General features: G+C 40.1%; 1 protein-coding gene across 2 annotated transcripts in view; it reads right to left on the bottom strand.

The window, feature by feature from the left end:
• The window catches only part of CDH8 (cadherin 8), a 156,709-nt gene that overhangs the window by 31,342 nt on the left and 98,750 nt on the right, over positions 1–26,617 (bottom strand). For both annotated transcript variants that reach the window (XR_005258253.1, XM_038148047.1), the window contains exons 8-9: positions 22,506–22,642; positions 3,901–4,022 (exon numbers count right to left, since the gene is read on the bottom strand). Coding sequence is in view for 1 of the 2 variants with exons in the window: in XM_038148047.1 (XP_038003975.1) it covers positions 3,901–4,022; positions 22,506–22,642 (259 nt within the window). In the remaining variant the exon portion in view is untranslated. The remainder of the gene's footprint in view (positions 1–3,900; positions 4,023–22,505; positions 22,643–26,617) is intronic.

Here is a 26,617-nt window from a genome sequence, read left to right as displayed (position 1 = left end):
GAGGTCCCTCAGCAGGGCCAGCACAGAAGACAGGAACTGTGTGCCACAGGAACTGGTCCTGTGGCCCCCCCAGGGCTGGCACAGCCCAGGTGCCATTGGCCTCTTGCCCACTAGAGATGTCTTTTCTTTCCTTGTAACAACATGCACCTCCCCAAAGGTGTTCCACTATAGGGAAACTGGTCAATAAAGAAAACAAGAACTGATTTTTTTTTTTCACTACATATCCCGTGAAAGTTAATAACCCTTTGGCTGTTCAGTCTTGAAATTTCTGAAATTCTTACATGTAAAATTCCAACTTTGATGTTGTATTAATACTTCATGCCTGCATTTGATTCTGTACATACATTTAGCAGAAACTTAGCAAATCAGCGTATTTTGTTTAGCAGACAGCACTGGATTGTAATGAATAGTTAAATGGTCCCCTAGGACAGCTTGACTTTCTAATTTGTAGGTTTGTATTGCAGTTCTACAAAGCCACGTGTGCCTGAAATAATATATACAAGGATAAATAGAAAAACGAAGTTATTTTCAGCACATCATAACTATCTATGTGCAATTTTAGTACATGGTACTGTTTAAAAGACTGTTCCTGTGATGCAACTTGTTAGCCTCACTAAGAATGGTTCCTTATCACTAATAAACACTTTTCTAGTTTTAATAAGACTGATCTTCCAATTGTGGAAAAGCTTTTGCAGTCCCGTGGCTGTTCATGGTTATTTCTGCATTATTTTGCAGACTCAAAACACCGTAAGAGTAGAGTCACTACAGAGCAATTTTTACTTTGTCTGAAGAGTCAAATGCAGGTTCAGGCAGTAAAGGGATGGCTCTAGCTAGAAAGGCAAAGATCTACCTGAAGATTTCACCCATTAGAAAGAAAAACAATCTAGTAGGAGAAGTGAATAAAATAGAGACAAATTGTGGGAGGCTGGAGGAGCACGGTGCTCAGTTTTATATTGCTCCAGTTTAAAGCTGGCTTCAGCTCTCATATATTGCTGTCTGCACTACTCAAGTGAAGATTTTGTAGCTTTGTTTCCAGCAAACAGCACTTCCCTGCAGAAGTCTGAGTATGGGGAAATAGCAAGTGAGGCACTTTTCTTACTCAACATTACAGAAGTTTTGTTCTAGGTCGACAGGAAAATAATTTTACTGTGTTGGACAACAACTAACAGCACAGCTATAGTCAGCAAACCATGAATGTTCTGGTTTTAGTAATTGGAATTATGCAAAAATAACGGATAATAGGAAAAGGCAAGAGGTGATTTGTGGCTAGCTGTACTGTAACAGTATATTCAGATGTTTGGAGTTTGTTGTTTTTCCCCCTCTAAAACTGGCAAAAAACACTTCTGGCAACTCTCTGTTGTGTGTAAAAATGTGAGAGGAGCATAGAAATACATGCATAAAAAATAGATTTCCTTCTCCCTCCCTTTCCTCTCCTATCAGCCTGTGGTACCTTTACTCAGAGGTAGGTCAAGGCAAGGAAAATGCATCTGGCAGCATTACACATCAAGAGTTTTTAATCCATTGTGTCACCTCACTAGCAGCTGTACTTGCTATTGCAATTATATCAGAACCCAAAACAGAACACGTAGAGAGTGAACTGGAATAGATGGTGCCCTCTATTTAGTGGCTGCACATAAGGTTTTACCAATAGTTCAAATATAGTCTCCTTTGTGGTAAATCAAATCTGATTTAAACTTAGATTTAAATGGAACTGCAAATGTCAACAGACAGGGATACCTTAAGACAATGGCATCTTTCCTGCATGTGTAACATTTGAGTTTAAACTTTGGACAACCATCCAAATTAGGCTTTTGCTACTAGTAGTATCTTTCTTATATCACCTATTTCATAACTGAGATATATGTAGTTTCTTGAATTCTACATCCTGACTTATTAATTCGACTTCTTCCAAAACTTGAATATAGAAATAAGCATAAAGAAAATACAATAAGGCAGTGGAGTTACTAAAATCTTAACAGGAGCTGATGATTTTTGAATGACAACTTCAATTCAGAACCTAACCTTGGTGATTATCCTGGACTGGTTACTGTTCCAGTAGTGCTATTTGTTTAAACACAGAATAAATTACAGGATCAGTACCACCTCATCCATGCTGGCAGCCAAATATTTAATAACCATCTGTAAAGTTCACACAAGGATTCATGCTCAAGAGTGACATCTGCCATCAGATCAAGAGTGTAAGAGGCAATAGTAGATAAAGAATATCATGCTTTAATGAAAGTTTTGTGTAAGTGCTTAAACAAAAGCCTCTTTTACCTGCTGACTCTTAATCATCTCATTTATTGTTTTACTCCAAAATGAAATGTGAACATTTTTCACCATCTCTTAAACCACCTGAAATTTGATAGGAATATCAGATAAATAGTCAGAAAACACTCTGCAACAGAACTTTCTGATTTTAGGGAAGCTCACTGAGTCCTGGATAAAGGCATAGTCGTTAGGATTTAATCTATCCTGGAAAATGCAACTACTCAGCATCAGAAATCCACCCTGAGCTAAACAGAAATCCACTCTGAGCTAGAAGAACTGAATTGCCAACGGTAACATGACTGTCTGCCCATGAGGGCACCTCTCCTCTTCAGTCGATAGAGAGAATTCTCATTCCTTAAGTGGCACATTTTTGACACCGTTTTACTAAACAAAAAGGAGTGCTAGAAGTCAAATCATCCTCTGTAACAGTACAGTCCTGTATGTAGAGCTGGGTTGTCATACACTGCTGCATAGGTTGTCATTTAATACTACTAAAAAAAAAACAAACTTCTAACTCTATTGCCAGGTGACCTTCTTTGGAGAACAGTGAATTTAATGTCTAACACCCACATGAGGCATAGGAATAGTTGGATTAACAAGCCATGTCATGCTGTCAGCTGCTGTTTATTTACATAAAATGTCACAATCTAGAAATAAATTGCAAAGTTTAAAAACATCGAATTGTGTTAACACCCAGTGTTTCTCTTGCTGGACAAAAGTTACATCTCATTTACACTGCATTACTTTCTAAATGTCTATGCATATTCTTGAATCTTTACTTTGTCATTTAGGTGGCATATGAGAGATTCTTCCCTATTTCTGTACATTTGTCCTTCAAAGTGAATACCTTTGAACAAATCTGCTTAATTTTTTTGAAAAAGACTTAACAGTTTAAATCCTGCTTCTGACATGTTGCTGTTTTTCTCACCTTGGAGAGCGTTGTGTGAGTTTCTTCACACAGCTTTTTTTTCATTAAATGAAGAAGGTAATAACATTTTTTATATTTTTTTAATATAATGAACACTTGAACTTCCCTTCTCCAACACCATCTTCAAACACAATTACAATTTACTTCACTTTCCATCAAATTCTGGTTTGCTGTCTTATTTTTTTTCCCAACTGTCATAGAAAAGTTAGAACTGAATAGAGATTATAACTGAGATAAGGTCAAGGGGAATTGGGTTTATTGTTTTAACTGTTTATTCTAAATTATACCTGGGAGCAGCTGCAATGTAGGTCAATAACTGAACTGGAATTCAGGTTGGATTATACTTTCACCTACTGACACACATGAACTTACAAAGTGCTGAGCTCCATCACACAGAATGTGATGTTGGGAGCTTAAAGACACTCAGGATTTTCTTAAGGGTATTGTCCCAAAGTACTCACCTTAAATTTAAAACTATACTTTAAGGGAAAAAAAAAAAGTTTATTTAATTATAGAAGACATCCCACAAAAGTGAAATTACAGAAGACATCCCATGAAAGTGATCATGGGTTTATCTTAAGTTAATGCTAAGAGCTGTTAGCACGATCACATGGGCCCCCATTTTGGGAATAAAGATGACATAAGGTGACAGGGAGAAACTCCAGCCCAGTCTCACACCCCATAAAACCTGGGATACTCACTTGTCCAGGCTTGCCATTCTCACACAGGAAGGCCTCGTGCTCTGATGCAAACTCAGGGGCATTGTCGTTGACATCGAGAACTTTGATAGCAACAGGCACGCGGGACACCTGGCTGTGGTTCCCTGAGGAAAGAAACCAAAGTACCCAAGGTAAGCATATTTAATTGGGAATTGAACACAGCAGTCCTGTGGCACCGTCACTGTGCTCTTCCTGTCTCCTGCCCTTGCTTAATTGGGCTGCCTCATCCGCAATGGATCGTGGAGTTGGAGCGCCAGCTGAAAAAGGATGGCCAGGGCTTGGTGGCTGAAAAGAATAAATAGATCCCTGCTGCAAACAGCATTTGTTGGAGATTAGCTCAATGAAGACCTTTCTTGGTCTAAATTGGTGAGATTTTTCTTTGATGAAGTTTGTATTGTTTTATTGATAAAGTCCATTATATATGGAAAAGGGAAGGCTGCAAACAGCAGAGATTTATTTCTTTGTTTATCTTTGTCAGAGAACAGCACATTTTACTCCATTAATTGTTCTGACTGCACATCTATTATTTCTTCATTGCAAACACAGTTAAAGTACTGACCTACATTGGGAAAAAGATGGATGGGAGACTGACGGGGGGAAACTAGACAGTAATTTGGACAATTAAAGCACTTTGATCATCTACCATTGACCAAAACTGTGACCTGTGAACTTTTTTCACTGAAGTGACAACTCATTATTTATGATATAGAGCTATTTTGCATAAAACTGCTTATCACTGTGAAGAGTAGAATGAGCTGTAAGGCAAGAAAAGCTAAACCAACAGTTTTCCTCTACTTTGAATAGCTTTTAGAGGCAGATGCCTGTGTCTTTCCCTCAATTCAGCATCATTAATTTACTCAGAGACTACTTATAAATATTTTAAATTATTTTTCCCCAAGGAGCAAGTCCATGAATTTAATTTAAACTGAGGTCACCAGCTGATTTGGAGAGTTTGATAAACTGTTCCACAGCACATGCACACCTCCACAGGTACCTCAACCCCCGTGTCAAAGTCCATCTCCTGGTGAATATTATTTTCCAACCATGGTAATCATTTGTATCATCAGCAATGACAAATCTCAATATTCAGTGCACTTCTCAGTACAAATGACTACAAAGTACAAGAAGATCAGGCCCCACCAGTGCTCAGGGACCAGCTGGTGGCAGCTCTACAAATGACAGAGATGAATAAAGGCAGAATCACCATATACACTGTGGGTTTTGTGGTTTCCATCAGGATTAATTCTGTTGTGACCTAATCAAACCTGATATCTTACAGCCCTGTTTCCTCCTTGTGTGCTAAAGACATCCACAAGATGGGAGACTCCACCCATAGATCTATATGTGCAAATTTCAATTGCTCTACTGACATTGAAATTACAAAAAAATAACAATTTAAAAAATGCAAACTCAAATATACCAGTGCTATAAAAGGCTTTATATCTCTGGCATTGGCTGAAATATCAAAAATCTTCCTGGATAGGACATGGAAAATCACCACACATCAAGATTTCTATGTTTTCCATCTTAAGGAGCCGAAAGTTTTAATATGGAAAGAAACATATTACAGAAGAAAAAGAAACATTCTCCAAAATATTAAATATTACATGAGCAATATTTGTGTCACTTTGCATCTTATGATCTTACTTACTAACTGGAGAGGGGAACACTTATGCCATGAAATAATAGTTTATTTGAAACCAAATAAAACCTAATATGTAAATAATGAATTCCAAATGTTTTAAACACTTTTTTTATCTTCATTTAATAAAAATACAGACAATGAATCTCAAGCTTATCAGAATTCTCAGCACTAGTGTCATATTTAAACAATAAAGATTTACTTTTATCTAAATTAATGAAATGATGGCAGTTCAAATTTTAAAGACATTACAGAGAAATGTAATTAATTAGATAAGCTTCTAAAGAAATTATTCATGTCCCTTGTGACTGCCCCCAAAATGTTTGTCTTTCATCAGAAATACAAACATTAAATTTAAAGATATTATAATTAGAAACTTGATGAGAATTCATTTAAAAAATTAATTTACTAAACACAAGAGAGACCCAGCTGGTTTGGAAATCTCCAAACAAGGGGATATCCACTGCCTTTTAGGGTTCCTGTGACTGTGGTGAAATTTGTTGTTGTGAAAGAGAGAGAGATGAGAGAGGGAAATGTATCTACAGCTTGTACTGCCCACCACCCTGAATACGCTGCATTATTTTGTCATCCCGAACTTCCCAGGGAAATTCCACTTTCTGCTAAGTGTTTTCCTCCACCCTGAGCACACCTATTCAAACACATTAGCGAGTCCTCACTATGCAAACCCAGGTTGAAAACGCTGTCAGGATGGAACAGTTCCATCTGTTCATCTCCATACGTTTCATGTCTGCAGACTCTCGGTGCTGAAACACGCACAGAGGATGTCCAAGCTTAAACCCAGATCTGCTGGCAATGCCCCAGATGCTTGAACTGGGAGTTGGAAGGCACTGGAGTGGATCCAGGCTGGTCACAGCCTGCCCCATCTGCATGGTCACTGCCCTTCAGGCCATTGGGTGTCTCACTCGTTAGTATTCAACGTTCAGAACTTTTCCTCATTTATATGAATGGACACTCAGTTCTTTCTAAACTAGAAACAAAACTGAGTTTAATTACTGCGTGGGTTTTTGTTTAGTTTGGGTTTTTGCCCAATAAACCCCTCAGTCAGTAGATTTAAGGGATACTGAATCTTCTTGCATGCACCAGGTAGACAGCTAGACTGACTGCTTAACTTCCAATCTGTTATTTATGCAAAATCATAAAAAAAGTGAAAGTCATAGACTCTCTAAGGAGCTAACCAGATTTTTTTAAAGCTTTATCACCGGTATTTATTGTGATGCACAGTTTAAAGAGACCTACATTGAATTTTGCAATATAAAGCTATCATTAGGGTTGTCACTTGAGAAACATCAGCTTTGTTTGAAAATTTTATGCTCTGAGATGCAAGATTGAAAAATATTGAGAAAATTTCCACTAGTCTAGTTAACTAAAAGTCTTTTCAAGCTAGGGCTGCCCAGAAGAACTTAGTAATCTGAGGACACCACTCTGTGTGAACGCAGAACATTTCTGAACTCCAGCAGTGAGATCCAGATGAGCACAGAACACCCACAAACAGAAAGGAGCATCTAGACAGGTCCAAGGAAAGGAAGACTCAATACAAAAATAATTAGTGGAACTTAGTTTGGGTTGATAAATAAACTTCCAAAAATTATGGAAAATCCACCTGGGTTTAGAAATGCGTATTAAAAGGTTTCCAAGGGTTATAAGGACCTAGAAAGCTCTCCTGTTTTTTCCCCAGTTCAGAAGACTCTACTGGAACATTAAATGCTTGAAATACCCAACTTGCTGGTAGTCCTCTGAGTAACACACGGAAACCAACTCAGGGTTTAAAAATGCAGTAGATTTTGATACCAAAATGATGAAGCAGATCAAATAAACAAAGTCAAATTAAAGCAAACAAACAAAAACCAAACAAACATTATCAAGCAACTTAGTGTCTCCAAACCTGAACTTTTGGAGGCTACACCCCATGTTTTACCAATTTTTATTTGGCTCAGCAGTTTTCATCCTTCCTGGAAAAAAATCCTTCATAACTGAGATGTGCCTGTATTGTAGGAAATTTCTATTCCAAAGCACTGAGTGTTGTCAACATTGTTACTGCACACAGCAAGAGATTCTAGGAGTAACTAGAGCTTATAAATATAATTTTTGGTCTTGTACCACAACTAACAAAATAAAATGCAGCTTTTCTACTCTCATAAGCACTTAAAGACTTCATAAACTTGCTTAAAACACTCCCCTTGTCTTACTTGACTGATAAAAGGGTTTTTTACACAAAGAGAAATTTTGTGGCCAAAAATGAAGTTTATAATTTATTTAACCCAAAGAAATCCAGTTTAGTTTAGTTTTCTTTTAGGTAATTAAATCATCCCAAATAACTTCAATGTCCTCTATAAAAAAATCATTAGCTGTCTAGTAGTTTACCTAAAATTTACCTGAATACAAAGTAGATCCCTAGAAAATAACTCATTTATTATTATCATCATCATCACCACCACCACCACTTGGTTTGGAAATGGTTATTTCACGATTCTCTGATTCAATGAAATTTCTACAATATTAATATTTCAAATTAGAAGTAGAGGAAGACCTAGTTCTAACAAAGAAATCAAAACAAAATCTGAATCACTGACTTAATAAAAACAACAGCACTTGGTTTACATCCCTTATGTTTCAAATTTATTAAGTTGTATTTTAACACATCCAATTCCCATGACTTTATCAAAGTTTTATCTGATGACTTTATTAAGATAATCCTCAGGACAAGTTTATTTCTCCTGTTAGAGTTTATGTTGTTGTTTTCTTTAGGCAATCCTTTACTTCTAGAATGCCACAGCTTATAACAATCTTTCTGTCATATAAAACTGACAAATCTAACTTAAAGAATCCTTAGATACACAGATGCTATTGTGAAACAGAGGTTTTATTTATGTTGAAGCTTAACTCCAGAAATCACATAGTGCAGCAAATACTGGGCTTGTTTGTCTGCTGCGTTGGGTAATGATCTGATTCAAGAGAGGCTGAGTGCCTGAAACCCACTCCAAAATTGTCAGGAAGACAGCAGTAATTGCCAGCATTTCTCTTAAAAATACCAGAACACAAGCTATTTCTGAGCTAGGACAAAATTCAAACAACAAACTAAAAACCCAGACAGAACTGTTCACCAGGAAGATTTCGATTCCCCATTGAAATGATTGTCTTTTTAGAGGATGAGAAGTCATGGATTATCAAAATAGCAATATAAACATATCAGTACTTAGCAAGAAAGTTCCTGTATGAGCTGCTAAAACAAGACAAAACCACAGCCTCCTAATTATTATTCAATTTGTATTTCTTCAGAGCATGGAACTCGCCGGAGCAGCACAGATTGTGGCGAGTGTCTGTGTGTACATGTGTGTGGGAGGGGCGCGGAAAGGAAAGGATGTGGAACATATTTCTCAGGTTTGTTTCTTCAGTCAGTCTTTGGGAGAAAAATAATAACGGAGTTGAGAAGGTTTGTCTCCTTTCAATAGCTCCCTGGGTGTATTTTGTTGTGGGCTCCAGAAGGATGAATGAGGCAAGAGCAAAGCTTTGTCACACTCTATTTCTATTTCCTCACCGAGAGACTGTCACAAGTTTAACCAAGAAGTGGCTTAATATCATCCACCTCTTCAAAGATGGATTTGGAGTTAAGAGGTTCCCAAAGCTCAGCAACTCCATCTGTAAAGAAGTGACTCAGGAAGGCCACACTCACCTATCTTTATTCAACACTTTATTCAAGATGTATCAACTTGGGACTAAAGGACTGATTTTACTTTCAGGTTGCTGACAATACCAAAACAAAAAATAAAGATTAAAATTTCTTTGATACATGCACACAACATGCCAGAAAATGCTAATTAAATACACCATATCCTTCAGGTCCTGTTTTCACTCACTGTCTTTTTCTGTGGGATTTTTTTTTTTTTGTTTGGTACATAAGACATTAAAATTATTTCATATAACCCAGCACCAATCAGACCCTGAATCAGCTACCTAAATTATGCACAAAATGGAGACATGCCTGCAAAAAGACCAATTTTTGTTTTAATAAGTGATATTCCACCTAGCCCTGCACTTAACTCTTTGCTTGCCACTGTAAGTAGCAATACTGAATTATTTACTACATTTGAAATAATTTAGGATTCCAATAAAAATATACTTCAAATTAAACCGGGGATTTTAACCAGGTGCTTTGTTAACTTCAAAGGATCAACAATTATTTATAAAACTTGATAATAAATTTTAAAAAGGGAGCCTATTCTTTTCTTGCAGGTACAATGCATACTGATAGAATCAGTTAGCCCTCATTTTGCTTATCTGAGGTCAGGCTGTAATTTGACATTCAAATGCAACCTCTCTGCTATTTTTCATGCCATGAAGACGTGCAGCTATTCAGCAGCTTCACGAACAGTTACTCTGTAATTACCTCTGATACTCTGTGAATTGTAAGATCCATTTGCAAAACTGGGAAAGGTTTGTAATTTTCTGCAGAAGTATCTTATTTTGCTCGGTGTATTTGCATGATATTGCCTTGTCTGAGTGCACAGACAGATCAAAAGGGCTTGGCAAGGAGAGACTAGATCAGAAAAGCAAAACATCCCCTCAAATGTAGTTCACAAGTGTGAAAAGGGCCTCTTCTACCACAACCCTGGCTATAAGGGAAAATCAAAGGATCCTGTCCTATTTAGATTTAGCTGTGCATGATAAGAGAGAAGTTATCCTCTGCTGCAATGAGAATGAGAACATGGGCCACACTGAGCGAGCTCTAAGTTTGTCCTGAAGGGAGTGGAGGATGCTGAAAGAAATTCATATCCACCTTGGGGCTGGAGAGGATTGGGAAGCAAAGACAACTCCCACCCCTCGTGCCATCCTTCCAAAAACTAAACAACCCTGAAACTCAAGGCTTTCTGGTTATTCCAAATGACTCTGAATGGTGGTTTGTCTTTAATCCCAACGTGTATATTTTGAAAACTCCACCTTGGTGTCACCACTTCCTATTCAGCAGCATGAGCTCCAAAGAGCAAATGCTAGAAGAGACAGGACATGCTCCATGTACTGGATAACACAAGTGCTCATTACATGGAATACACCTATTGCATCAGAGAGGGATTTGGAGGCTGCCATGACATTCTCCTGGAGATGCTGCAGCCCATGGCTTGGACAGGTGCACCTTCTCTGAATGAGAAACTGGCTGACGGCCTGACCCAGAAATGGGGCATGGTGCCACATCCAGCTGGTGCCAGGCACCAGGGGTGTCCCCCAGAGCTCAGTGTTGGGCCCAGTCCTGTTCAGTGTCTTTATGGATGGTCTGGGTGAGGGAACTGGGGGCATCCTCAGGCAGTTTGCAGATAACATCAGGCTGGGTGGGAGTGTGGACGTGCTGGAGGGCAGGAAGGCTCTGCAGAGGGATCTGGACAGGCTGGATCCATGGGCTGAGGGACAGCAGGGCCACGTGCCAGGTCCTGCCCTGGGGTCACCCCAACCCCGTGTAGCTGGGCTGGCAAAGAGGGGCTGGAGAGCTGCTGGTGGCAAAGGCCCTGGGGGTGCTGGTGGCAGGGGCTGGCACAAACCCAGGAGTGCCAGAGGCCAGTGGCACCTGGGCTGTGCCAGCCCTGGGGGGCAGCAGGCCCAGGGCAGGGCCCGTCCCCTGGGCTGGCCCTGCTGAGGGACCTCGAGGGCTACGGCCACTTCTGGGCCTGTCATGGCCACGAGAGCCCTGGAGGGGCTGGAGCGTGCCCAGGGCAGGGAACGGAGCTGGGCAGGGGCTGGAGCCCCAGCAGGGGCTGAGGGAGCTGGGAAGGGGCTCAGCCTGGAGCAAAGGAGGCTCAGGGGGCCCTTCTGGCTCTGCACAGCTCCCTGCCAGGAGGGCACAGCCGGGGGGTCGGGCTGTGCTGCCAGGAACAGGGACAGGAGCCCAGGGAACGGCCTCAGGCTGGGCCAGGGCAGGCTCAGGGTGGACAGCAGGAGGAATTTCCCCATGGCCAGGGTGCTCAGGCCTTGGCAGGGGCTGCCCAGGGAGCTCTGCAGTGCCCATCCCTGCAGGTGTCCCCGGAAGGGCTGGAGGTGGCACTCAGGGCTCTGGGCTGGGGACAAGGTGGGCATCGGGCACAGCTGGGACTCCATGGAGGGACTGTCCAACCTCAGTGACCCTGGGATTCTGTGAATGCATGGAATATGCAGGAGAGAAAAGTGGGCTATGGAAACAATGGGAACAAATGGATGGGATGAGACTTGGAAAGAGTTGGAATGAGTAACCTAATGAGAAATTGTAACATCTTCACAATATTTGAGTAAGAATTATGGGTCCTTGTCTCTTGGCAGACGCTCTAGATGCAAACAGCATGTTCTTGGAGGCTGCTCTGCATATCTAATTCTGACCACAGTGAGGTTTATATTCACAGTGACACATAATAAAGATATATGTGACACATCAATATGAGTAAACAAATACATAATTCAAAATAAAGTATTAGTAGAGCTGCTTGAGAGGGTTGTATTGGAAGCTGCTGAAGTCACATCAGGTTTATGACAATGAAGCAATTCCAGATTGTTCAATGATCCTGAGTAAATCCTTAAGGGAAAGCAATAAAAAAACCAACAGTGATGATATCCTTCCACCCACACATCTATCCAGAGACCAAACTGAAACAACTTCTGGCAGAAAACTACCTGTATTTGTGATAAAGCACTGTCTAATTGAGCCTTATTTATCTCTAAGAAGGACACAAGTCAGGAGGAAGTTTGCAGTTATGTCTCACTCAGTAAATTAGCTGTGCTATGTACTGAAGTGGGGAATCATTACAAGTGCAAAATTAAAAATACAGCTGAAGTTTTAGCACTTACTAGCAGTACACTTATTAGCTACAAGAAATGGCAACCTAGAAATATTTGAAGTTTTACAGTTAGATCTTTGTGCAAGGCACAAAAGGCAAATGTAAAGGCAAAATCAAACAAACAAACATGAAGCAAATGGAAAAATGATACCTAATGTCAAGACTGAGCACTAGAAAAACAACATTTGTGATCTCTGGAAGCATCTCCAAGAAGGAAGCATTGCTCTGCAGACCCAGCATTGCAGCAAAAGAGGCTACTAAAAGATTTTGAGTGAAGGTTTTTCATTTCCTTGCAGCAAACACCACTAGGAAGGAAAAACGTTAGGAAAACAAAGAACCTCAGAATCATCTTTCTGATACTTTCATGATACACTCTAGAATAATAACAGCGTGATGAAATGCCACTGGATCTGTACTTTTGTGGATCAAACCACCACAAGCTAATTAGGATTCCAGATTTTTTGAGGCACTGTAATGCCTTTAATTGTTGTGAGGAAGTAACAGGTTTTAATTTCCAAATAAAACAATGAGAAAAAAAAAATCCAGAGAATAATATGGTGTCCTTGGATGACAGAAAGGAATTTGACTTAAAAATAAGGCAGTGGACAGGCAGAAAAAGAAATTGACAGAAAAATAATTTAAGACACAACAAATGTACTAGGACATGATTTGTTGTTGTGTTTTCAATTCCAGCTTAACCAAGGGAGTTGTGCTGCCATAAAACAGTCAGGAATCTGTCCCACACTTTAGAGCAATTATATTATTAATACGCTAATACCTCGTGCATATTAAAATCTTATAAAAATATTGACTTAGATATGTAAGGTCTTCTTGTCAATTATAATTAGCTATGAAATTTTCTAATGACTAGCAGCAATAATAATAACAATAAGCAGACTGATTGAGGATGAGTTGTCTGGAATACTTGGGGCTTTTTATTTGAAATGATTTCATGATTGAAGTAAAATAATTTATAGCTCAAATGAAATCCCTCCCTTACTCATAGACAAAACATCAAAATGCTTCAATAAAGACTTTTATTAAAGCAGAATTTATTATAGAAGCATTTAAATGTCATTACTTTTAGAGCTCATATTGCTTTCTGAGACTGATTTTCTTAACAGTGCAATTTAATTAATCTTATGTTTCCTTCACAGATAAAATATTGCTGGATATCCTGGATATGAATCAGGTTCTAGGAGTTCAGCACCAAACCTTCTTACTTGCATGCCTTCATCAATAAGCAAAAAAGACCTCTCCAGCACTTTAGAATGCACCTTTAAAAAATACCATCTCCTTTGTTCTTCAGAGAGGAAATAGTTCCATTCTTTCCTGCCCTGTGCCTTTGCCAGAAGCTCAGAGCATGCTGCTCAGAGTCTTTATTCCAGACAGAAATGTGCCTCAAGAAGATTGACTGAAATTATACTGAGTTACAAACCCCTACTCTGACCTGCCCTCATGCAGAAAAACCAGTGGAGATTTCAGATAGTCCCAATCTGCTCAGAACTGATGAACTCAGATTCTCAGATGAGGTGAATCCCACACAGTATTTCTAAGATTAATCTTATTTCCTTTAGAACTTCTAATTCAATTGTTCTAAGTGCAGATGGCCAGTTGGTAGCTGGTCAGGGTAAAGATGCACTTGGCTAATATATATTTATATATCAGCTATATATCTATATGCTCAGCCTCTAAATTTCCTCAAAGTAACTAATAAATATTCTAACTAGTTATGTACATTTCTGTACACTAATTAGTTATGTACATTTCTGTTTGTATTCCTTGCTTGAATCATTCCCTGCTTTATGCCCCAGGAAACCTTATTTCCTTCTACAACACCACCTAAGAACCCAACCTTTTGTGTTTTAAGCTTTGAAAGTGTTCCAACTCCTGTAAAACTACAAAATGGTATTTGCCAATCTAGAACTCCGTTGTCCAGCCTGGATTTATAATGCCCAGAAAACAGAAGTATAAATTAGACTGTTACTGCAAATCTCTCTCCTTTTCCTTGTCATAATGATGTTCACTACTTTCTTTGACCTTTTTTGGCTTTTTTTTTTTTAACTGAATTACTCAGATGTTTTATTCACAGCTGTTTTCCATGCCCTCCTCTGGAATCAGAGGTCTCCAGCTTCTACTCAGCACCCGATACCTGAATTTTAGTGCTTGCTCCTGAACTACTGAGGCCACTTCACACAGAGATTGTTTCACAAGCACACTCCTTTCCCATTTGTATTTCCTCATAATATCACCACTCTCATGCTATTATCCATGTGGATCACCTCTCCTGCTATTCTAGAGCTGTGTCAAGCACTAATGGGACAATCTGAGCTATGTTTGAGCACACTTTCACAGCTGAGCACTGCAAACTGCCTTGACAAGATGCACCAGCCCTCCACTGCCCAATGGCAAACCTTCTGTGACCTCTTAGGATCTGAGGAGCCCTGTGTAACCTTCTAGTAATGTGCAAAAGGATAAAAAACACCTTAGCAAATTCTGTGTTTTAGTGTAAAAATGATGGATTATTTAGTTTGAGTTCCACTAAACCAGAGCAAAAAGGGTCAAGCAGAAAAGGTTAATATTCCTGAGCTTCTCTTGTTTAAACCTCCATAAAGGCTTATTTCCTTTTCTTTCTCAAACTTACTGAAATTTACTCAGCCCTAAGTTAGAGATAATTATATGATGTACCAAAGTAACTCTCTAAAATGTTAGAATTATTGCTAATAATGCCTATAGTTATTTTTACCATAAAAGGCTAAATAAAATTAAAAAAATGAAAGCATAATGAAAGCAAAGGTATTCGTGGCATTAAAAGTACATTGTAGCTGAAGGCTTGTTCTGAAGAAATATGTCTCTCTTCCTTTTTAATTAGTGTCCTTGCATTTTTTAAAGGAATACACACTATAGATAACTTTAGCAGTGCATGTGCTGGGTGATGATTCAATTACTCTATTTATGTTCTCGGTAAACCATACAGAGCCTTTCTGGCTTTATGCCCTTTCCCATTAGGTGACAAAATTGCCTCATACTTCTTCATTTCCAAAGAATGTCGTTGGTGTGGGTAATTACCTGTGTCAGAGCCCACAGCTTTGTCCTTGAGATGCCTCTGCTCTGGGCCTGGAAAATATTTATTGTGGTCAAATCACCGTTTATGTTTCAAGATCTTGTCTAGATTTTCACCTCTTGCTTTGAATAATTATTCAGGAGAATTTCTACTTGTTGTGGCAGTTCTGGTGCTTTGCCCAGCCCTTGGGCAGGGGGCAGAGGCTGCCACAGGAGTGCTGCTTGCTTGGCACATGGGGCTGAGTGCCAAAGAACCCTTTGATCAAGCAGTCAATCCCACTGAAAATAACATCTCTGTGACTGCACTGCCTGCAGAATAAGGACAGCAGAAATTCTATTAAAACCCTTAATTCAGAGATTTAAACCTTGGCTGAAAGCACTGCTCCAGGCTACAACAAATATCCTGTCCCAGGCTTTGGGATTCCCTAGTGGACTGCTCTGTTGTTTGTCTGTGGGTGTGATGTGCAGAGTGTGAGGATCACAAGATCCCAGAGTGGTTTGGGTTGGAAGGACCTAAAAATAATCTTCTTCCACCCCTGCCATGGGCAGGGACACCTTCCACTGTCCCAGGCTGCTCCAAGCCTTGTCCAGCCTGGCCTTGGGCACTGCCAGGGATCCAGGGGCAGCCCCAGCTGCTCTGGGCACCCTGTGCCAGGGCCTGCCCACCCTCCCAGGGAGCAATTTCTGCCTAATAGCCAGCCTAAGAGGGAGAAGAATCCAGTGCTGCAAATCATCATAACACAGCTCAGAAGAAAATATAAACCTTGAGTAGTCCATTCAGTGCTACATGGAGTGAAAGCCAGCTTGGGGACTTTAAAGGGATCATCATTTAGCTGTCTTTAGAGATAATGAGCCGGGCTGTCTGTTATTTATTGATGTGTTTGTCACAAATCTGAGCTGGCCAAGTGGAATATATTTAGAAGTCTTTACTTGTTGAAATCTATGGTATCATTCAAGGGAGCTAAACTATGTAATACACATATTCTGGGGAAAAAGATTACCTCAGTTTTTAAAAAGAGAATTTCAGATAAGCATTGCTAATAATGAAGGCATTGCAGTATATTTTGTTTCCAAAGAACTCACTAGAATCCTCTATCACAAGCAGATCTCAGCTTCAGTTTTGGAGGGATGAATATGCAAATATCAGGATATTCATATTTAAATCAGAGGCATGTTGTGCAGTCAAATTCTATTGCTAATAAATTTCTTTCTAGGCTAAGTTAAACTAGCTTCTCTTACATAAGTCTTTGCTTTGGTTTCAAACTACACTGGTTCTGCATTTATTACTGCTGTTGTTATATCAATTAACCAGCATTTCCCTGGTGTTAATGGCCCACATTGTGAGTGTGCTAGGAAATATCTGCAAGGTGGCTGTTCCAGCCGTTAGAAAATGGAAATGGAAATCCATGGGGCTGGAGGCAGAAAGAGGACAGAGTTTAATTATTACATGCCTTATCCACGTCTGGCAATCTGATCTCTTGAATGATCAGTGATTCTGAGCTCCATTCAGAATCTGTAGGAAAAAATGGTCTAATAAATAAGTCATGGCTATTTGATTTTCTTTTCCTCTGACTAGCATTGACAACACGTAACGTGGTAAGTGCTGCAAAACCTGTGCAAGAAACTGGGAGAATACTAAGGAGGTTAAGCCCAGCCTGAACCCTGCTCTGCTTCACTGCCCAGCAAAATTGGCAGCCAGTTAATGCCAGCAGCACAAGCATGTCAATGGGAGCAGGAGTTATAGCTATAATTGTAATCTACACAATGAAAAAATGTATTTGTGGGTTCAGGAGAACGGGATCGCATCTGACTGTTAGGATCCTGACTTCACCAGATTTTACTGAATGGCAGAAAATTCATTTCAAGCAAGTAGCAAAGAACCAAAGATGTGATGAGCCTTTGTACACACAAAAAAGATGCACTAAAAGAGACGTCTGTAATTTAATCGTTCATTCTTACTGCACTGCAATTCAGGCTGTCAAAAAACCCTTGCACATGCCCCCAGATTCCTTTCCTGCTCAGGATACAGCTCCAGAGAGCGCGAACACATGAGCAGCACTATCAACCCTGACTTACAGAGCAAGTCTACATTCACCCCTCTCTCAAGCATTTAAATTTAAAATAAACCTCCCAACCTTGGCTATGGCTTTAAGCTCATGTAAGTCTCAGCTACACCACAAACTAATGAGAAATCTCATTAGGTCAGTGTTTAAAGTCCAGAGTCAGTGACAACATTCACCCTTTATATCCACAAGAGCACAAAGGTTCATTCTCAGGAAATCATTTTGCCAGTGGACCCGCTTCCTCCAGCCTGTCATCACCTTGATATTCCTGCTCCTTTCCATTCAGCAGGGTAAACTTGGTGAATGGCAAGGTAGAAAGAAAAGTTAAGAATCAATTCACAGGTTCAATAGCTTTGAGTCTTGCCCTTGCCATGAGTGTATTTCTTCTGCACACCCTAAGCCTGCATTTCAGAGGCATCTTTCAAAGATGTCAAGGCTCTTTCTAATATTATCTTCTCTTGAAAATCCATGTGGCAGAACTCATCAGCACAGAGGAGATGAGTGAGGAAAAAAGTTGAGCAACAAAGAAGCAAAAATTAATTTGATCCCATAAGAAAGAGATGTAAGAAATCACACAATAGGAAAAATGTGCAAAAGACATTTAGGAGTAGACAAATTTAAGGGTAGCAGTTGAGAGGACCAAAGCTGCAGGCAGAGTTTAAAGGAAAACGTGTAACTAAATCTGAAAAACTGAAACTAGCACCTAAATATCACCTGTATCACCTAAACATCACCTGTACTGCAATAATCTCATTCAGTTCATTCTTTTCCACAGAAGGCTCTTTGCTTAGTTTAATCTCTAGTATCAAAAAAAAGATTGTGGGCATGAGTGGGGCAATTCCTATTAAGGGGAATCTCCCAGAGGGACCATTCATGGGACTCTCTGTTAGGGACACTCCCACCACCCTACACTGTCACTGCTGGCACCCAGTAGCAGCTCCAGGGCCCCTCCTGACTCCTCACACCCCACTCACAGCCAGAGCAGGCTTCCTCACTGCTTCCAGCCCAGGTTTCCCTCAGCAGAGTCTCACATCTCTCGTTCCATAAATCCATTTATTCCCAGCTCAGTAACACAGCCACAGCCCGAGCCTGTGCCTCTGAGGAGGGACCCCACAAAGACTTCTATCCCTGGCTTTTATCCCTTCACAGCCTGAGCACAGGGAAGTTTTGGCTCTTCTTCCTGGGCCCTGGGCTCCAGCCCTGACTCTGGGTGTCCCTCACCCAGCTGTGCCACAGGTCATTGGATCCCTTGGCATGCAAAGGGTCACAGGTCACATCCTCCTGTCTCTCTGAGCTCCCACCCAGAGCTCAACCTGCAGCCTGCAAACCAACCTACCTGCACCAGGTGTGTCCCTCAACACAAGCAGCATGCACCATGGTTCCTGGGATTTTAGCAAGAGGCAAAACCCTGTGTGCTGGCCACGTACTTCAGGAACCAGAATGTAAAAGCAATACAAAAGTCTGGGCAAAGGTCTGAGGGAGAGCCACTCAAGGTAGCTGTTCTTCAGCCTGGCTGGCCAGTTTAACTCCCTGACAACCAAGGCTGCAGAAAACTAGAAACTCCTTCAAAAGAGTCTGTCAGCAATGGGAAAGTAAAGGAGGGAACAGCACCATCCAAAATGTCTAACTTTGCACAAGTCTCAGAATACAATGGTAATGTTATCTGTCACCAGTAGCATAAATTTTGTCTGAACAAGCACTGGCCAGACACTTGCCTATGAATGAGAACAGAAAATGTCTTTCTTCTAAATAAAAACCCAACCAAATGGAAAACCCCACAAAAATCCCACAAAACATCCCCAAACTGGTCTTTCACCTGTCAAGCACACATAGAAGAATCACGTTCCCCACTGGCTCACACTTTCCTCCTCCTTGTTTTGCTAGACATGAAAGGGTTAAATTCATGTTTTGGAGCATTAAGATTTAAAATGTTTAAAATTATCCACACACATTTTAAATCTGATCTCTTTTAAAAAGGTCAGCCAGTCTGAGGCTGAGGATCTTCACCCCCATTTGGAGTGAAAATGCAGAAGCAGTAACGCTCCATTCAGCCACACCAATCCTGCCTTGGAAAACTCCTACCTGAGACAGTGGCTGAGGGATGATACCAATAAACAACTTTGTCACGATGACAAGCAGGAAACTGCCAAGAATTGGATCAGCTTAGAGCACAAATTTAGATGCAGGTACCTTACCATCACAAAGCTCTGAAATAGTGAATTATGGTTTGTCAAAAGTTGGTGTTTATCTATGAAAGTGTTACTAAATTAGGGCAAATTCTTATGATCTAGGATCTACCATGCTGGGAATAAAGAAATAAAAATCCAGTATGATAGCTTATGAGTAGTAAGCAAATTTAATGGCAGTGAAATGGCCTGGTCGTTGCTCTGCAGATGGAGAGGAGAGCCTTGTGCAAGCCCTGGGAAGCAGCCAGCCCAGGAAGAGGAAATGTTCCTGCATGAACAATTCCCTCATATTTATTTTCCCGCAAGAGATCAGCAGTCCATTAATAAGGCTGTCAGTGAAGGCATTGTAATGACACACTTTGTATTTGCATTTGCTGCTTGTGTCTCCCTCCAACAGATTTCTGTTATTTTACAACAGAGATTTTGTCTATTACTGTCTTGAAAAAAATCTAAAAATGCCCATTTCCCCCTGTTTGACAGTTCTATAAGCAAATTTAATTTCTGCTTTAGGAGCTTAAAAATAATTTCCCTTAAATAAGCAAAGACAGTAGTCTATGAAATTAAGCCCTTGTTTTATTTAAATGTCAAATAATTATATTAGGAATGCAAAAATAAGCCATCAGCAGGAACATAAATGCTTAGAACAAGATTGGCATTATTATTTTCATAGCCAGTCTGATAAGAGGCAATTTTACAATAGCAGTAGATGCTGAGGCTCCCATGAAGTCTAATGATAAGGCTGATTTCTTACAAAATTCTTGAGTATAATTATGTTTCAAAAAACTGGAAATGCAACAGGCAGACTTCATGCTTGTGTGGCTTAGTCAAGTGCCCTTCTGGCAGCTTTGCTCTGACACATCCTTGTAAAGGAGATATAAAAATGAACTGGAGGAATGTATTGCAAAATTATTCCTTTTATCTTGTTCCTTTTTAAATTTTTGGAGGAAACAAATTGTAAAATGACTTCACTTTACATCTTACTGTTCCAACGTCTGAGAGTGTGGGATCATAAACTAATAATTCTGCTTTCCGTGCTGTTGGTAGATCTCATGATCTGAGAAAATTAGTATGGACATTTTATGAAAATTATTAACTGGCTAGATATTAAGCAGAAAAAGTATGCCTGATGAAATCACACCTTCCTTTCTTTCCTCGTGTGTTTCCCTGAGGCTTGGCTTCCCTGCAAGCAGAAAGAGTTTCTGCAAATTTATCAAAGTATTGTTTGGCTGCAAGATGGGACAGTGACAAGGCACTGTTGGCACTGCTGGCCCTGAAATCCTCAAATTCCTGAGGTGGGTCAGAGCAACACAGGATTCAAGGATTGGAAGTTGGGAGCTCAGTTCACACCCAGAGCCACCTTTCCCAGGTGTCATGGATTTCTAATATGTTTAGGTTTGAAATCACAATGATGTTATATTGGGATATTGAGACAGATGATGGACTTTGGACCTGGTTAGCATAAGAGATTTGATAACAGAATGCCTTGGCAAGAGCAAGGAGAACTTTGAGGATTAAAAGAAGATTCAATCAGACTGGTTTACTGGAAAAAGAAAATTTCATTAAACTCTGCAAGCAAGAGATGTTGTAATATGCATAAGTTTGTGTATGTGATTTTAACCTAATCATTGTAGTAAACATTACTAGTCTTCCTAAAACAGAATATGAGCATTGGTAGTCCACAATAAATTCGGGTTCTGATCACCAAATCAGTCTTCCCCATCTCTCTTCATTGCTGACAACTACCACAGGAAAGATATTAGACAACAAAAATGGGCCAAATAAGCATATTTTTCCCCCCAATTTATTATGTTCCTGCCTACAGTACCATGAAACTGAGCTTCAAATGCTCTGTACCATAATGCTGTATCCTTCAAAGCAGGGATTTGGGCAAAAGCAAACATGGCATCAGTCAGTTCTCTCTGTGCAGGCAGGAGCAGCACGGGTCACCAGGCTCTGCAGACAGATATTCCTACAGTGCTGGCTCCAGTGTGTGCACAAATGGGTTCTGCTGCACCCTGAGTGCAGAACAGAGAGGGTTCCAGGGCTTGTGTTCCAGTTCAGGACACGACACAGGGTGCCCGCCCCAGCTTCCCCACCTGCTCCTTTGCCTCAATACACTTGTGTCACAGGCATTGTCTAAAATGCAGTGCTAATATGAATAATAAATTACACTGTCGTGTGTGATCCTGTCAGCAGCTCCAAATTAATTAAGAATTCTCCTTGATTAAAATCTCTGACCCGTATTGCCAGGCAGGGCAGCTCTCCTGACTCAGGTGTGCAGAGCAGCCACCAGGGCTCTGTGGACCTGAACAATGCAGGTTCTTGTTGAGAGCTGGGTGTGAGTAAATTCATCCATATGTATCCAACAGCACTACTTTCATGCAACATTACCCCTGTGCTTAATCATTTATGGCTCTGAAACATAATAGCACTCAGAATTAAGAACGTCTGGGTTGAGCCTTCAATTTACTTCTACAATAGCCAAGCTTTAATTTTTTTCTGTCTTAATAGAGCTAATTATAAGGCTTAGGTCTGGTCTTTTTAAACAATTTTTAAACATTTACCCTGCACACCCTGTACATATGTACTCATCTATCACCTCAGAATCTCTATCACCATACTCACTGGAAAAAAAAAACCACTGCTGTTGTGAAAACTAAAAGAAATGGAGCTTGCACAAAAATTAAGCTTGCTTTCCAAACTTCTCTAACTTGAACACCCAATACATTTTATTTTACTGAATTACGTAAAGTTTCCACTGCATAGCCTGTTAGAATCAATTATAAACCCAACAGAACAGCCAGAGTACTCAAACACTTACTGGTTTCAGTGGCTACAATAGTGATGTTGTGCCATGTGCTGGTTTCTCTGTCCAGGGGTGTTGCCAGAGTTATTTTTCCATCCTCTGCGTTGATGTTGAACTGTCTCTCAAGGTCAGTGTGGCGATCAATGGAAAACCTGCAAAACAGACATCCCTGTAATCTACTTAATGAAGTTGGTGTAATCCATACAGTCACAGAGACAATTTAGGGAGCCCTCTGAGAGCTGCAGTTTTATAGCCAAATGGATTGAGAAGCTCAATAGCATAATAATTTAGAAGACAAAATGACAAACTGATGCTAAAAAAACTTAATAATTATTGCCCAAGGAGTAATTAGCTGTATACCCAGTGTGAAGGTCGTAAAGTGCCCTCAGGTTCACTGGGTAGCATCTCTGAAAAACAGTGCTGATCAAGAGTTAATTACACAATCCATCACATTTATTGGACAGCTTCTATGGTATTTCACAGTAACTGATGATAATTTCAACAGTAATGTATTAAGCCACAAAAGCGGTGGGCTTTGTGGTTATTTTAAAAAAGGGCTGAATAATATTATTTTACCAATAAATTTCAGATTAACGAAGCATGAACAATTCACCAGGCACATTATTTGCTTATGGTTCAAGCAGCTCCATGGGCAGAGCACAGAGAATCACCATTTTTTCCTATAAAACACTGCAGATGCTGGAGGCTCGATTCTTTTCTGGGTTGACATCACTGATTTTTAACCAAACAAGTTCCATCTGACAGGTAGTCAGACTTTGCAAATGGGAATGCCCAGGTAAATTCTGCAGCCCAAGCAGGGAGCCAGAGCTGCAGTGGATTGCTCCAGTGGTGCATTAAGCAGGATGATGATTTAAAGCTCAGGTCCAGATCTCCAGAAAGCTTTTATGTTTGTCCATTTGCACAGAGCTATTTTATTAATGAATTCTTCGTGAAAAGAAACTAAATGACAAAATTGAGCCTTCAGTTTCTTGACAGGAAAGGTAGGGAAAGAGGGAGTTGAGTGATAAACTATTGATATGGTTTAACAGCAATTGACTTCAAGGGGTTTTACTGAATCCTGATTGTGGATTTATACAAAAGCCTTTTAAGCCTTTGTGTCTGTGTATTACAGAAGCTACCAGCATGCACTGGCAGTTTTTACATCTGTTCTGCATTACAGACAATACATTACATTACTCACAATAGTTAGGTGAGTTAGGATAAGGTATCACACTCAATTACCTTATGGAGTGGCCAGAAAAATGACTCCAGACTGTCACTTTCTCATCACTTTTCTACCTTTTGCAAGCACATTGTTAAAATTCCCCAATAAAAGTAAAAGAATGTATTTTACTACAGCGAGAATGGCATAGTTATCTGAAAATCAGCTATTCCATTCTGGTTTGTGCTTTAGCAGAAGCAATTTCCAAAAAATATTCTGATTTGGAGGTCCCTTTATACACGACAATAAATATATTCCAATGAACTCAAACTCATTTCAGTCTAACACAATCGATTTTAATAGACACAGCATTAGCATCTGATTTCAAAGCTCAGGATTATTGTGTTCATCTTTTTATTATTTATTTCTGTATCAGATATTTTCATACTTAGAATGAAAGTTACATTGCAATTAGATTATTTGTGCAATGCATTCTGGAAGATACAGCTCACTTTCAAAAAGAGCTCTAAATGATGAAAACTTATCAAAATCTCAAAATTTAAGTGTTTAAATGCTGCACTGCCAGAGTTCAAGGCTAACCTGATCACACTGGTAAGGTACTTCACAAGTAATGGATTTAAGAGGGAAATCCCCAGCTTCACTACAAAATAGGATTTGTTAGATATTTACTTGTTTTGTTTGAAACTCTCAGAAGAACTAGTTCTACTCATTGAAAAATTACTAGCTTGGTAAGAAGAGAACTAGAAAGATATGAAGTCAAATTCCAAATATCTGTGCCTCAAGTTGGACACATGGACATTTGAACATTTATTGTAAACTTATTTGGACATTTAAGTAAACTTATTTTCTCGTGAGCTCCAGATACACAGTTCTCAATGGTTTCATGGGAACTGCACCAAACTCAGCATTTCTGAAAAGCAGGTCACTTGTGTGGAAGAATAAAGCTGCAGGTGTTTGACTTCAGGCAATCATTTTTGAAAATGGATCTTAACCGTATTGTGATGTCTTCCTAGCTCCAATTAAAGTATTAGAAGTAAAATTCTGATACTAGTGAAGTTAGTAAAAAATACCTTACAGCCTTTCACAGGTTTAAGATTTCACTCAAGAAAATACAAGGGAAAACAGCAATCAGCTCTTTTTTAGAAGTCATCACTTAAAACTGTCTTTTCATTTTTGAGTTTTATGTAATGACAGTGAAAGAACTCTACTGATCTCAAACATATAAAAAATTTTCCCAGTCCACAAACAAAATAAAATGTGAAATGCTCATATGGTATTCAGTGTTTAGTTGCCCTGGGCTTGACATAAATTCCACTGAGGAAAGACAGTTTTTCTCTAAGGATCAATCCTTCCTTAAATTTCCACTCACGGCCTTCCTGCCATGCAGGTTTTGAAGTCATAAAAGAGGGAGTGACACATTTGTGAGTTTATTATATCACATTTCATCTCCTCCCAGCAGTATTAACTACAACACAAACCCAGCAATTCAACAGGAAGCATTTTTAACATAAGTTGTGTGTCTTTGCAAGATAACAAAGAGGTAAAACCCTCTCCTGATTTTAATGTGATAAATATCTTTTACAAAACCAAAAAATAAAATCTGCAGTGTCATAAACCTGGGAAAACTAACAATACATTTGAAGTTTCCTTTTCATGATAATGCTGTTGTAACTCTTTTTAATGGGAGTGCATTGTCAGATCCATAAAACATACATAAAACATATATTTCTCTAAAAATGAGAAAATAATATCTTGGGAAATAATATCTTTTGAAATTGCCATAAAACCAGCACAGGTTATTGGGAAGTTTGGGTTACTTTATGAGTCTGCTATGGCAATTATAGGAACAACCCCACAGCGGTTTAACAGAAGCCTGGAAAGGATTCTCAGTCCTGCTCTTGCACTGTTGTTGTTATGACTTAATTGATCTACTCCTTATTTGCACTAATGCAAATAGGAGCAGAAACCCTTTTTTTGCTGCTCCTGCTGAGATTTCAACCCCAGCACTGACACCCCAGGAGTGTTAAATCTCTATTTTTATTAGTGCCTGGCAGATTGGACAGGGTACTTAGTGACAGATAAACAACTGCACCATTAGAGAGGCACAAAATATTGGGTCTGGGTTTTTAAGGCCTGCTGTGAATTAAGAAAATGATCAACTGCTGCCAAAGATGAAATCTCTGCTGAAAGGAATGGGGAAAACCAGCTCCAGTGAATCTTATCTCTCCACAGAGAAAGCCACTGAAGGGCAGTGATTTATAGGAGGGCACTTGCAGTATAGGAAGAAACATTATTGCTCATACTTTTTGCTATGTGCCTGGATCACGCTTTATCCAAGATAACTCACTGCAGATGAAGAGAGCATCGTTATAAAGTAACACCAGGAGCATGGAGTGGGCACTGCTGGAGCCCACAGATGTGTGCCTGGAACCCTGGAGCTCACCCACAGATGTGTGCCAGCCCTGGAACCCACCCATAGCTGTGTGCCAGCCCCGGAACCCAAGCTGTGTGCCAGCCCTGGAGGCCAAGCTGTGTGCCAGCCCTGGAGCCCAAGCTGGGTGCCAGCCCTGGAGCCCAAGCTGGGTGCCAGCCCTGGAGCCCACAGCTGGGTGCCAGCCCTGGAGCCACTCACAGCTGTGTGCCAGCCCTGGAGCCCACAGCTGTGTGCCAGCCCCGGAGCCCACAGCTGGGTGCCATCAGGGGATGATCTTCCCAGGCTAGAGCTGTTCCCAGGATGTGCCACCCTGCCCACACCAGCCACAGCAAAGCCCCACAGCTCAGCTGGACTCACTGAGCCCCTTCCCCAAAGGAGAGGCATGCATCCAGATGTGGCCCTGACACAAAACCCTGGAATTACTGGGCTGAAACACAACAAACTACAATTATTTGCAATTATTACCCAACTCTGTAAAGCCTTTTCACCATCAGCCTTAAAAATAGGAGG

The sequence above is a fragment of the Motacilla alba genome, chromosome 11 (genome assembly GCF_015832195.1).
Source record: "Motacilla alba alba isolate MOTALB_02 chromosome 11, Motacilla_alba_V1.0_pri, whole genome shotgun sequence".
NCBI classification, from domain to species: Eukaryota; Metazoa; Chordata; class Aves; order Passeriformes; family Motacillidae; genus Motacilla; species Motacilla alba.
The sequence above is the reverse complement of the archived record's forward strand: the minus strand, read 5'-3'. Positions and strand labels throughout refer to the sequence as shown.